Below are 12,038 nucleotides of genomic sequence, written 5' to 3'. Positions count from 1 at the left end.
GACATAGCCTATTACTGAGAGAGTTTGCTTAGAAGTTCTGGGGAACAACAGAGTTTATTTGTCGGTTGTATAAAGTTAACTTTAAAATATAGATATATATATTTATCATTATTGTTCTTTTCCGCCAGTGCCTACAACATCCCTAGTTTTCGTGCTGGTGCTCAGTTGCTCAGCTCATTGAGTGGATACGCCTATACCAAGCGAGCCTGGAAAAAAGAAGTTCTCGAGTTGTATATGGATCCAGCTTTTTTCCAGATGGACACTTCATGCACTCAGTAAGACATGACATTGTAGCACTCCTGAGATTCTGTTCTCAATTTGCAAAGAAAGGCTTTAAAGGAGAATGGCTAATATTGGAAAGAAAATTCTGCTTAGTACTTTCTTAGAGAATGTAATAATGTTAAATATGGGTGTCAACCACTAATTCTACTAAATGCATTATAAGCACTTAAGCTTTCATTATAGTGCATAAGAGTAAACTTGTCATATGCTGATACTCCCCTTAGTGAATAGGGAACTGCATAGAGTAGAGCTGGAGGACCTAGAATGCAGTATGTGTTAAACCAGATAAAGAGTCTGCATATTGAATACCGTTTGGAAGATGTTCCCTTGTATGAAACATTTGACCAAAATCTTTTCTGAGGTTAACTTATACCAAAGCTTTCTCTGGTTATCTAATTCCTTCTGTATCTTATTCAGTTGGAGATCCATTATTGATCATCTTCTAACACATGAGAAAACTATGTTTAAAGATTTGATGAGTAAGTATCAGCTACTGATATCTTATTTCTAGATTAATTTGAAATTTATTTGCATTTGAGCTATTGGGTGCGCTTTTAATATACTAACGTATCAATAAAATGTGGGCAATGCTCCATCTCCATAATTGACTATATTACTAGCTAAAAGTTGTGTTAATTCTGTATTTTGGTCATGTCTAAAACACATCATAGGTATTTTTGTTCTAGAAGGGCTAACGTTGGACTCCCACATTCACATTTTGCCATAACTTTTAAGTTGCTGAAGTGTGACCTTTTGCAGCTGTTTTCAGTTGGAAAGCAAGGAGATTTCGGCTAACTTTGCAGGTGTCTATATACTGGCATCGAGCTGTAGGAGTGTGGTACACCAGTACAGCAAACCTTTGAGTAATATGCTTTGACTGGTAATTCAGCCTTGAGCAGAGTGTAGAAGAATAAGTTCTGGGGGAGAGGGGGGATAGGACCCTTAAATTTGCCTACAGCGTCAGGAAAAAAAAAAAAAAGCAGCTTTAGTCTCCTTATTGGATCTTCTAAAGGAATAGTTGAAGGTTTACAATGCGAGACTAATTCACCAATCAGTAGACCCAAAGAGAGTTTTTCTTATTAAAAGATTTCAGAACATAGGCATTATTTTCAGCCCAAAACACAAGAAGTCTTTATATAGTAGATAATTCTTATTTCTCTTACAGATATGCAGAGCAGCGCCTTAAAACTGTACCCAAGTTTTGAGCAAAAAGCAATGTTGTTAAAGAGGCAAGCTTTTGCTGTCTTTAGCGGAGAGATTGATCAGTATCATCTCTATCTTCCCTTAATACAAGGTAAGATTTGTAATTTCATCTGCCTTTTGGTTTTTGACTGTAACACATACATAAATTGTGTAAGAAAGGAATGTTACCTATTTTCCAACACATGCTTCCATTTTTTAAAAGTTTTTAACAAAATTTGTGATGCTGTGAAACTCTGAATTCTACCAGATTAAATAATCTCATTAAGAGGGAGACAGGAATCTGGGTTCCAAAGCCTTTGGTGTGGAAATATAACTTGAAACATGATTATTTTGTGGTAATCTTCCAGACACACTTGGGCCGTTGTTCTTCTCCTTAAATGTCAGTTTTGACAAAATTTTGTGCCGTATAAAACCACCACCTCTTCAGGATTTTTCTGAATCACAATTTTGTTTAATAGAGTGCAAAGGACTCAACCCAAAACTGATGATAAAGCACTAATTTTGTTTTGCCAAATTTTTATTTCAGAACGACTGACTGAGAACCTTCGTGTTGGGCAGACTTCTATAGTGGCCGCACAGATGTTTCTCTTCTTCAGGGTTCTTTTGTTAAGGATTTCTCCTCAGCATCTAACCTCGTTGTGGCCAATTATGGTAACTGAATTGGTAAGGAATAAAGAGTAATTTGAAACTAACTCGTGTGTGTCTTCTCCCATTTCACCTTCTTCTTCCTCCCAAATATACCTGCTGTTTGAAAAAGGAAATGTTTTCATACCTTTACATTAGCCTGATAATTTGGGAAAAGAATTAACATTGCCATTAGGAAATATCTTTTTGATTAATTTTGTTGTTGTTGCTAATGTGATCTCTTGCATGATTTGTCAATTTGTTGCAAATCACAAGAGTAAACAAAGAGTCTGTGGTTCCTTATACTATATGAAGCATATCTTTTTTGTGATTGAGTTGTATGAACGTTTCAGCATCCCCATAAATATTTTTTTCTTTAAAGATTCAGACATTTCTACAGCTGGAAGAAGATTTAACTGAGGAAGATGAGCCATCAAAGTAAGAATTACCATTTGTCTGATAGAGAACTTGTGAAAGCTGGTAACAATTGCGCTTGTTCTGTACCTACAAATATTTAATTAATTAATTAATTAATTTTCTGGGGTAAGGAGGAGACAACACTATTTTTCGTTCTTGCACTTGTGTATTTCTGGTACTAGTTTAGTTTTCATAGTTTAGGAAATTTTTTTCAGCAGCTAAAATAGTGATATGTTCAAAAAACGTAAGTACCACTTATTAGTTGCATACAAAAATAGAAGAGATGCTAAGTCAGCATTTGAATATTTTAACGTTGACATTTTTTCTGAATAGTTTACCTTTTCTCCTAGCAGCCTTTTATATTAATCATAGTGCTCATACAGAATAAAAATAATTGTTGTTGCACACAGGCGGAAGTGCTCATTTGTGTATGTGTACATTTCTCTTGCTGAAGGAAAAACATCTAGTGGATTTATGTTTTAATGGTACATTTCTTAATTGTAACTAACACAGGAGCAACAGCAAAATAAGCAAACAGAAAGTCTCAGGCGATGGCAGTGGATCTGACATACAGCAGAATGAGCTGTGCTTGTACTTATCAGCCTGTAAGTTTTTGGACACAGCACTTTCATTTCCACCTGACAGGATGCAGTTGTTTCAAATGTAAGTTCTCTAACGACGTACCTGTTCTTCATGTTGTTACCATTCTTATCCTTTAAAGTAATTCCAGATCTGTTTTCTTCTAGACTTAATTTTACCATCTGTTCTTTTTACAACTACAGATGTTGATACTCAGACAAATGTAATTCGAGGTATTTGGAAAAACAATTTGGTCTTGTCAGTGTCGGAGGATTTCACCATCCTCATTAGAAGGTTCTCTAACTTGGAAAAATTGGGAGAAGAGAAAGACGGAGACTGTTCTTTGTTTTCCCTTTGCACACACTTGGGAAATTTTAAGCCAGTTGCATTTAAATACTGACATGACAGTAACGTCCTTTTTCATTCAGTTTGGCTCTCGTAATGGCATAAAATTAGAGTTATGACAGCTCTTTCTGTAAACCAGTGCTCTACTAAGCTATGTATGATGCAAACAAGGATTTCTTCTGCCTGTCGTCTTGTCAAGTATTCCATTTGTTTCAGGTACAAATGGGCATTCGTCCCAGAGGTGGACACAGAGTCATCTACTGTGACCTCTCATCTGGTAGAAAATCACCAGGAATGCAGACCACATATTGTAAGAATCATGGATCTGCTGAAGAAGAAACATGGGGTAAAGAAAGAATATTTCACTTGAATCTTTTCTTTTTTAAACCCATTAACTTTTCTAAATAAGTGACAAGATTTCCAGTTAGGCAAGAGGTTTTTAGATATTCTAATAAGACTCATGAGACTTTTAAAAATGATCTGCCTGCTTTCATATATATAACTTGAAGATGTCAGATTGCTTTTGAGTGAGGGAACAGTAGGCAGTTTTCCTGTTGTTCCCTTAAATCTGCCCACAGCCACCCAGTTAAAACAATTTGTCTCAGACAGGACTGGTATTTATAAAAAAGAGCATGCTGTACTTTGTCCAAAAAAAAAGTTTACCATAATAGCATTTTAAATTACTGTTAAGGTTTAATATTAATTCTTCCAGAAAAGGAAATAGGGGTATTAGTATTTCTCAGAGATATCTCTGTATTCTGTTGTTGTTTGATACCTGATTCTGAAGGCTACTCCAAACTTGCTGTGTCCTGAACTTGTGAGACTCTCATTTAACGGAACCTCGAATCCGAACATAGAACATAGATTCAGTTGTGGGCAGTGGATCTCTTAGTGTATAAAAAAGCGTATAAGCACAGGGTTCAGGCAAGCCGTAACGACATCGTGTCTTAATGCAAAACCTTTGCTTACAGGAAACAAACAACACTGAGGGAATTTCCAAGAAGCACAGATGTCCTCTTTTGAACTTCCGCTCTATATCTAGCATCACCCAGCTTATGCCCTTCTTCAAGACTCTGTGTTGCGCATTTACAGCGAACAGGAGCGAGTCTCAGAATTCACATACTTCTGCATCTCTCTCTGTGGACTATGTTGGCAGCAATGGCATAAAGATCTTGCAACAGCTTGAGGAGAGTGTTGAATGTGACTTCCTTGAAAACATGGAAAGTTAAGCTGCACATCAGACACAAGGCTCGTGGTGAATAAATTGCGAAAAAAGGGAAAACTTTGCTGCAATTCTTCTCTTTTTTCTCCAGTTTTGAAACTACATTTTGGGTTTTCTTCCTGCTGTTGTGGAGTGCTCTTCAGTGATCCAGGCTTCTGAGTTGGTGTTGAAAAGCAGGATTCTTCAGTTCCTGGGTGGGGGGGAAAGTACAGTTTAGTGGTAATTTATCATTGTTACTGTATTCTTTTACTTGTTTTCAATGTGAAGGATTAAAGAGATTTTGTAAATAAAGGAAGAATATTTTTGACTTGGTGAAAGTAGCAACTGTACCACTTATCCAGTAACTTCTCAAGTAAGTATTTTAAACTGCTTTTGGAACTGTGTTCTGAAAGTAAATTTAAGAAAAAGCTAATATTGCATGTCGATGTACAGTCGTTTTGCAGATAAGTCACTTCCTGCGGTTAAAGCCCACTTCTACTTCTCCTTTCTTTAACTTGCCCAAAAACTTACCAACTTGTAAACAAATCACCTAAATTTCAAACAGATGTATTTTATAAGTCTTAGCATTGTGCAAATAACTGCAGACTTACCATGTTTGTAATTTCAACTCTGTACTATAATAGCATACTTCAGGATTAGTGATTCCTAAATAAAAGACAAATACATGCAGAAAAGACAAACCAATGCAGTAACATTTTGTAATTTACATTACTTGAGGCTTTTTAATTTTAATTAATTGACTAAAAATAGTCTAATTCAGTTTTTTTAAATTAAAAAACTCTGTTCTACCAGTGACTAAGGTCACTTTGCAACTTCTGAAATGCAACTAAATTAAGATAATTCTGTAAAAATAGATTGCTGTATAGCAACGGCCTAATTAAATTGAAAAGAAAATCCTTTTTTTAAAAAAAAAACAACACTTTTTATACAAAAGAATGTATTTAGCTGGTCCTAGGTGTTAAAAGAGGTAGGGAGATCATCGCAGTGCCATGACTACAGTAATGTTCCAGGTCCAGCTCATTTCGGAACTGCACTGCTACCACCGCCCAGGACCTGGGAGAGTGGAATTATTCTACCACCAAACAACCCAGCTGCATCTCTGAAGGACGCTTCTGACGGCCAGCGGATAAGCACCGTCATAGCAACACATACAAGAAAAGGCTTAGTAGAACTTTTTTAAATGACAAGGTGGACTCCATTGAATTTTCATATTTAGTGGATTATTTGACTGAATTTGCAATGCTGATTTGTCTGGAAGGGGAAGTTTATCGTATTTTTCATGCTGAAAAGCTTTGTCTGCTCTTTATTTTTTTAAACACCTTTGCCTCCAGAGAAATTGTTTTTGTAAGATGTACCTGCAAACCGGTACTTGCTACTTGCGTGATATGGAACATGCATCTGAGGTGAATGTGCTGGGTATTGGACTTCACCACTCTTGGTTTTGATAATTAAAAAAGGACATATTAAACGTATGGTTTAATGTCACCAGGTTGTGAGGTCAGGGATTTGTTTTTTTCAAAACTCACACAACAAACATGGAAGGCTACTCTGCAGTGTTTTTTACCTACAGATATATGAAGTTTTCATCTTTGGATTATAAACTAAAATAATGAAACACTGAACAATATGCTTTACTTTGATAATGCTTTAATGCTCTATGAAGATAATATTATAATAGATTTATGCTAAACTTAAATAGCTTATGTGCATTTTTACAGTTAAGGATAGACTGAAGTGTAATACTGTGTAGTCACTGAGAATGTGAACTGTTTGTATTAATATAAATTATTAATGATCTCTAATGCTATTGGAATGAGCACAAGTGAAAAGTTATCCTTTTAAACCATTACTTGAAAATTGGAGCAGGATATTTTTTACATGTTTTGTGTTCATTGCTTACATATCTTCAATAGTTTTTAAAGAGAATATTGCTAATACTCAGGATGACTTGGTAGTTTTACTTTCAGTTTTCTGGTGGTTGCTTTCCATATTTGGGTATTTCTCTTAAAATCCTGATGAGATGCTGTCAAATGGGCTATTAAAATCTAAGACAACTTTTTACCATCAAAACCTGTTGTTTTGCATTCTCCCATAAGCTATAAACCTGTGTCTTCACATACTTTCCTCGCTAACTGGAGATTTTGAAGCAGTCACTTAGATTGAGGTTTTTGTCATCATTCCCCTCGAAAGGGAAAGTCCTGTTCTGTCTGTCTGTCTGTGCTTCAGACACGCAGGGGATCGAACATAAGTCACTTCCCTCCCAGCTGTGGTGGTGAACTTCAAAAACACAATCTGTGACCTGGTCTGTATAACTCGTAACTTCCAAGATGATCTTCCTTCTACAAAAATACCACTTGCTTCTAACTACGGCCTTCATAGAGACATTTACCTCTGCAGATGCCTGCTTTAAATGGCCTCAGATATTTGTGACTTGTAGAATCCTTTCACTGAAGCAGAATCTAATTCTTAATAAGTTCTTCAAAATTTAGTATCATTAGAAATAGGGTATGAACAATGAGGAAGTGGCTCTAACTAAAGAAGTCCTACTTGGGTGGTGGAGGGGCACAGTTAGTGTAGTCCTGTAGTCCTAAAGGTATCTCCAGCAGCGCAACTTTATTCCTTTTCTATATGGGACTAACTGTAGTCATTTTACTACTTATGCTACTGCTGTTAAATCCATATGAAGGAGGGTTGTACTGCGCTAACACTGGTACTGCCGAACTGTAGATTAATCTGAAAAACTTTTGCCTAGAACTCAGTATCAAGAACAGAAGAGAAAATGCTTTTACTTTGCTGTGTAGTTCTTTGCTTGTTTTCAGAATAACCAAGCTTGGCTTTCTCTTTTGGATACTTAAGCTTTGAGATAGCATAGCACAGTGCATGATACACAGAGGGAGACACATTTAAATATTCAAAAGGATTTAATTTTCCCAAAGGAAAAAAAAATAGTAGATGCAACCAAATGAACTGCCAAAGAACAGCAGAGCTTGAAATAATGGAGCATTAAGTAATGGTTAAGTGTATTCGATACTATATTTGAATGTAATTCTTCTAGTAATATTAAATGTTATTTTGAAATACCTTTTCAAACGCAATGCTCATTTTTCAGATTACCCTTACTGCTCACACACCAACTTTAATTTTTATCTGATTCTGTAAAAGCTCTCAAATCCAGTTTCAATGGATGGGGGCTCTGTACAGAACTGTACAGACCTCAGTTTGGATCGCAGCAGCAGTGGCTCAGTGCTAGTCTCTGCCAGTCCCTGCACTTGCCTACGGAAAAACTGCACCATTGCTTCCCTAATCCTCTCGTCACAAGCCCCTGCTGCTCCAGTTCATACATCCCTATCTTTTGCATTCCTGAACTTTCCACTCTGGGATCCCAATCCTGTGGGCCACGTTTTCAGGATACATGTGTCTGGAAGAACTGCATGGAGCAGACGGGGAAGCTGCTGCTGCAGCACCAGGGTCTCATTGACTGACAGACACTGACCCCCTGTATGGAGGGAGCGTCTCTTTCCTGGGAAATTAGGGACTGCTGTTGCGTAATGCTTTCTCAGAGCACCACAGCTTTCCAAACTTCAGTCTGTACGCTTTTATATTGACAGCTCAAGAATTAACAGTGGTTTTCACGTTCATTGTGTCACTGTTCATGATTTTGAATCTGTCAACAGCAAATCTCATCTGCCATCAAGCTGCACGCTTACTCACCCTCAACAGGCTTCTCTGATGTGCAAGCATTGTTATCAGAAATATTCAATCAGTAAAGCACTCAGAGTGTTGCAACACAGTTCAAAGTCACTACTATAAATATGTTCAGGGCAAATACCCTCAAAGTACTGCATTTTCATTTGGAAGGAAGAAAACTCTTCTGTACAACTGAGCTTGAAAACCTAAGGCCAGAGAAGTATGGTTTCAATGGCTTTGTGGAAGAGCTGCTTTTCAGATTTCATCCTTCCTCTGTAGTCTGTACATCTTTTGTAATGTTGCACGATGTACCTCGCACCTCAGAAGCTGCTAACCATAGAATCATTTAGGTTGATGTTTAATTGCACGTGTTGAAAATCACTGATATGTGCCGTATGTATGCTGGGAAATGCTGTAGCATAGCAGCTAGTAATGCTAAAGCACTGCATGTCTCTGGAATATCTGCTTCAAGAACAGCAGGGTCGGCCATTTCCACTTGGCGGTAACACCAAACCTCCATCTTTTGCAATTAACCATCCCTGTGCAGCTCCCCTACTTCAATATTGATTGTCTCCTGGTGATCGGTTCCCAGAGCTTCAGGTGAGGTCAACGGCAGCAGAGACTGCTCAGCAGATCGGGTCGTCAGATCCCATTTCAGCAAAACAGTTCAAATGAACGGAGGGAGCGGGCAGAGGGAGAAAAATGACTGATCAAAACTGGTGACACTTCCAGGAAGAGGCTGAGGTATGTTTTCCATGAGAGTTCCCTGAACAGAGGCATCCACACAGGCACAATGCATTCCTTGCAACCCCAACGCTGACATTAGTCTCACTGATGTTGGTGGGCAGGGCCGTGAGGCCTCACCTCGAGGGGAAAAAAAAGAAAAAAAGAAGGCTTGTGTTGAAGACAGCAGGGGAAAGCATTTCCCTGCAGGTCTGTTGAAGGCTGATCCTCAACTAAAGAGTAAGTGACCTGTAAGGTTTCGGTCACCACGAATTATCTCAGGCTTTTCATTTTCTCTTGCAATGAGAGAAAATAACTACATCTCTGTGTGTTTTGGGTTGGTTTTTTTTTTCTAACTTTCCACCACCAAAATCACAGCTCCCCTCCAGCTGTAGAAACTGAGATTACAGAATGAAAAACTGGCAGGACAACAAAAGGAGTTGGAGAGTACGCAGAGCTACCTTGGAACAGAGGCCAGGGAGCTTCCCAGCTATAACATGCGTAAAGCAGTTGGTTTTTAAAGTCCTTCAGGAAGAAAACTGATAATTTGGACTTAAGGTAAGTAACCATGCACAGCCCAAAATATGTGCTAATAGCTGAACCACAGTAATGGCAATGAAACCTAATGAAGCCTTCTACAACTGTTGGTTGTTACAGAGTTGGTAGATAAAAGGAGAGTAACAGACACCCTTTACCTGGACTTACACAAAGCATTTGACGCTGTCATGCATAACATCCTGGTCTCTAAATTGGAAAGACATGGATTTGATGGATGGACCACTCAGTGGATAAGGAACTGGCTAGATGGTCGCACTCTAAGTGTTGTGGTCAGCAGCTCAATGTCCAAGTAGAACCAGTCACGAGTGGCATTCCTCAGGGGTCAGTACTGGGACCAGTGCTGTTTAACATGATTGAGTGCACCCTCAGCAAGTTTGCTGATGACGCCAAGCTGTGTGGTGCGATCACCACGTTGGAGGGAAAGGATGCCATCCAGAGGGACCCGGACAGGCTTAAGGGGTGGGACCATGCAAACGTCATGAAGCTCAACCAGGCCAAGTGCAAGGTCCTGCACCGGGGTCAGGGCAATCCCAGGCACAAATACACAGGTTGGGCGGAGAATGGCTTGAGAGCAGCCCTGAGGAGAAGGACTTGGAGGTGCTGGTGGACAAGAAGGTCAACATGAGCCAGCAATGTGCACCTGCAGCCCAGAAAGCCAACTGCATCCTGGACTGCATCAAAAGCAGCATGGCCAGAAGGTCGAGGGAAGTGATTCTGCCCCTCTGCTCTGCTCTCCTGAGCCCCCACCTGGAGTACTGTGTCCAGCTCTGGAGTCCCCAGCACAGGAAGGACATGGACCTGTTGGAACAGGTCCAGAAAAGACCTACAAAGATGATGAGAGGGCTGGAGCACCTCTCCTACAAAGACAGGCTGAGAGAGTTGGGGTTGTTCAACCTGGACAAGAGAAGGCTCCGGGGAGACCTTATAGTGGCCTTACAGTACCTAAAGGAGGAGCCTACAGGAAGGATGGGGAGGGACTCTTTATCAGGGAGTGTAGTGATAGGACAAGGGGTAACGGTTTTAGACTGAAAGAGGGGAGATTTAGATTCACTATTAGGAAGAAATTCTTTCCTGTGAGGGTGGTGAGACACTGGAACAGGTTTCCCAGGGAAGCTGTGGATGCCCCATCCCTGGAGGTGTTCAAGGCCAGGCTGGATGGGGCTTTGAGCAGCCTGGTCTAGTGGGAGGTGTCCCTGCCCAGGGCAGGGGGTTGGAACTAGATAATCGTTAAGGTCCCTTCCAACCCGAACCATTCTGTGATTCTATGAAACACCCGAGGAATTTAGTTCTGTGAGTAAAACAGCATGTGAAACAGGAATTCTGGCCTCCGCTGCTCTTGCAGAGGAAGAACGTGCGTTCTCCGTGTGCAGCTCTACAGCACACAGGCAGTGCTGAGCCTTCCCGTAAAAGCTCCCGTTACTGGCACCAGGTCACCCCGAGTCAACCCTGCGGTGAAAACAGCCGCTGTCAGTACCGCCGCTTCACCCGGGCCTCAGGCTGCCTCTGACGAACGGACGGCGGAGCGGAGCGGCCGCGCACCCCGCCGCTGATGCAAGGGGCAGCCGGACACCGCCGCCCCCGACCGAGCTCCCGAGCCCGGCCTCGCCTCCCGCTAACGGCCGCCCCCGCCCGGAGGGGGCGAGGCCTGGCCGCCAAAGCCCCGCCTCTCCCCGGCAGCGGCGGCGCCGGGCGGCGGAAGGCTCCGAGGAGGGGGCGAGGCGGAAGTGCCGGTCCCTGGGCGCTCCCCGGCGCCTCCTCCCCCCCACCCCCCGCCCCGGCTCTCGCTGCGGCACAAAAGATGGCGGCGAAAACACAGGGAGGCATCCGCCTCAGCGCGGTGAGTGCTGCGGGGTCGGGTCCCGGAGGGAACGGTCTCTCTTTCTCTCCCCACCTCGGTGGTTTCCCCCCTCACCCGACGGGGGGCGGCGCTGCTTGGGCAGTCCGGGGCGGGAGCGGGGTTGCCTGTGCGAGGCCGGCGGCGGTTGAGGGTCAGGCCGCTCTGGGGAGGCGGGAGCTGCTGAGCCGCCGTTTGAACGGCTCCTCGCTTTCCCCTCAGCGGGAGCGGAGCCGGCGGGGGGCGAGGCCTCTCCTCTCCGGGGGTTTAAAAAGTTGCCGGCCGAGCGTTGGGAAGGGCGAGCCGCCGAGCCCTTCGCCTCAAATTAACCAGCACCCACCCACCCACCTCCCCCTTGCCTCGGGCTTCCCGCTCGTCCTGCGCGGCCCCCGATAGTGCCTGGCCCCGGGCTGTGCTCGCTGGCGGGAGGAGCGGCGGGTACCAGCGGCTGCCGGGCCGGGGTGTGGAGAGCGGGAACCCCCGGGGGGCCGCGGTCGGCAGGTCCGGGACGGGGGGGAGCGGGGCGGGAGGGGAATCTCCGACACCCCTGTGGGCACAGAAGCG

The 12,038-nt window shown here is 42.4% G+C and overlaps 2 protein-coding genes across 3 annotated transcripts in view; both read left to right on the top strand.

The window, feature by feature from the left end:
* Positions 1–7,732, top strand: part of DOP1B (DOP1 leucine zipper like protein B) — a 51,722-nt gene extending 43,990 nt beyond the window's left edge. For both annotated transcript variants that reach the window (XM_063345817.1, XM_063345808.1), the window contains exons 30-37: positions 129–275; positions 700–761; positions 1,448–1,576; positions 2,012–2,148; positions 2,492–2,547; positions 3,040–3,189; positions 3,667–3,796; positions 4,422–7,732. In XM_063345817.1, coding sequence (XP_063201887.1) covers positions 129–275; positions 700–761; positions 1,448–1,576; positions 2,012–2,148; positions 2,492–2,547; positions 3,040–3,189; positions 3,667–3,796; positions 4,422–4,679 — 1,069 coding nt within the window. In that variant the 3' untranslated portion in view covers positions 4,680–7,732. The remainder of the gene's footprint in view (positions 1–128; positions 276–699; positions 762–1,447; positions 1,577–2,011; positions 2,149–2,491; positions 2,548–3,039; positions 3,190–3,666; positions 3,797–4,421) is intronic.
* A 3,665-nt stretch (positions 7,733–11,397) lies between these two features.
* Positions 11,398–12,038, top strand: part of MORC3 (MORC family CW-type zinc finger 3) — a 29,560-nt gene continuing 28,919 nt past the window's right edge. The window contains exon 1 of the mRNA XM_063345795.1: positions 11,398–11,477. Within this exon, the coding sequence (XP_063201865.1) occupies positions 11,439–11,477 (39 nt within the window). The 5' untranslated portion in view covers positions 11,398–11,438. The remainder of the gene's footprint in view (positions 11,478–12,038) is intronic.

The sequence above is a fragment of the Chroicocephalus ridibundus genome, chromosome 1 (genome assembly GCF_963924245.1).
Source record: "Chroicocephalus ridibundus chromosome 1, bChrRid1.1, whole genome shotgun sequence".
Taxonomy (NCBI): domain Eukaryota; kingdom Metazoa; phylum Chordata; class Aves; order Charadriiformes; family Laridae; genus Chroicocephalus; species Chroicocephalus ridibundus.
The sequence above is the reverse complement of the archived record's forward strand: the minus strand, read 5'-3'. Positions and strand labels throughout refer to the sequence as shown.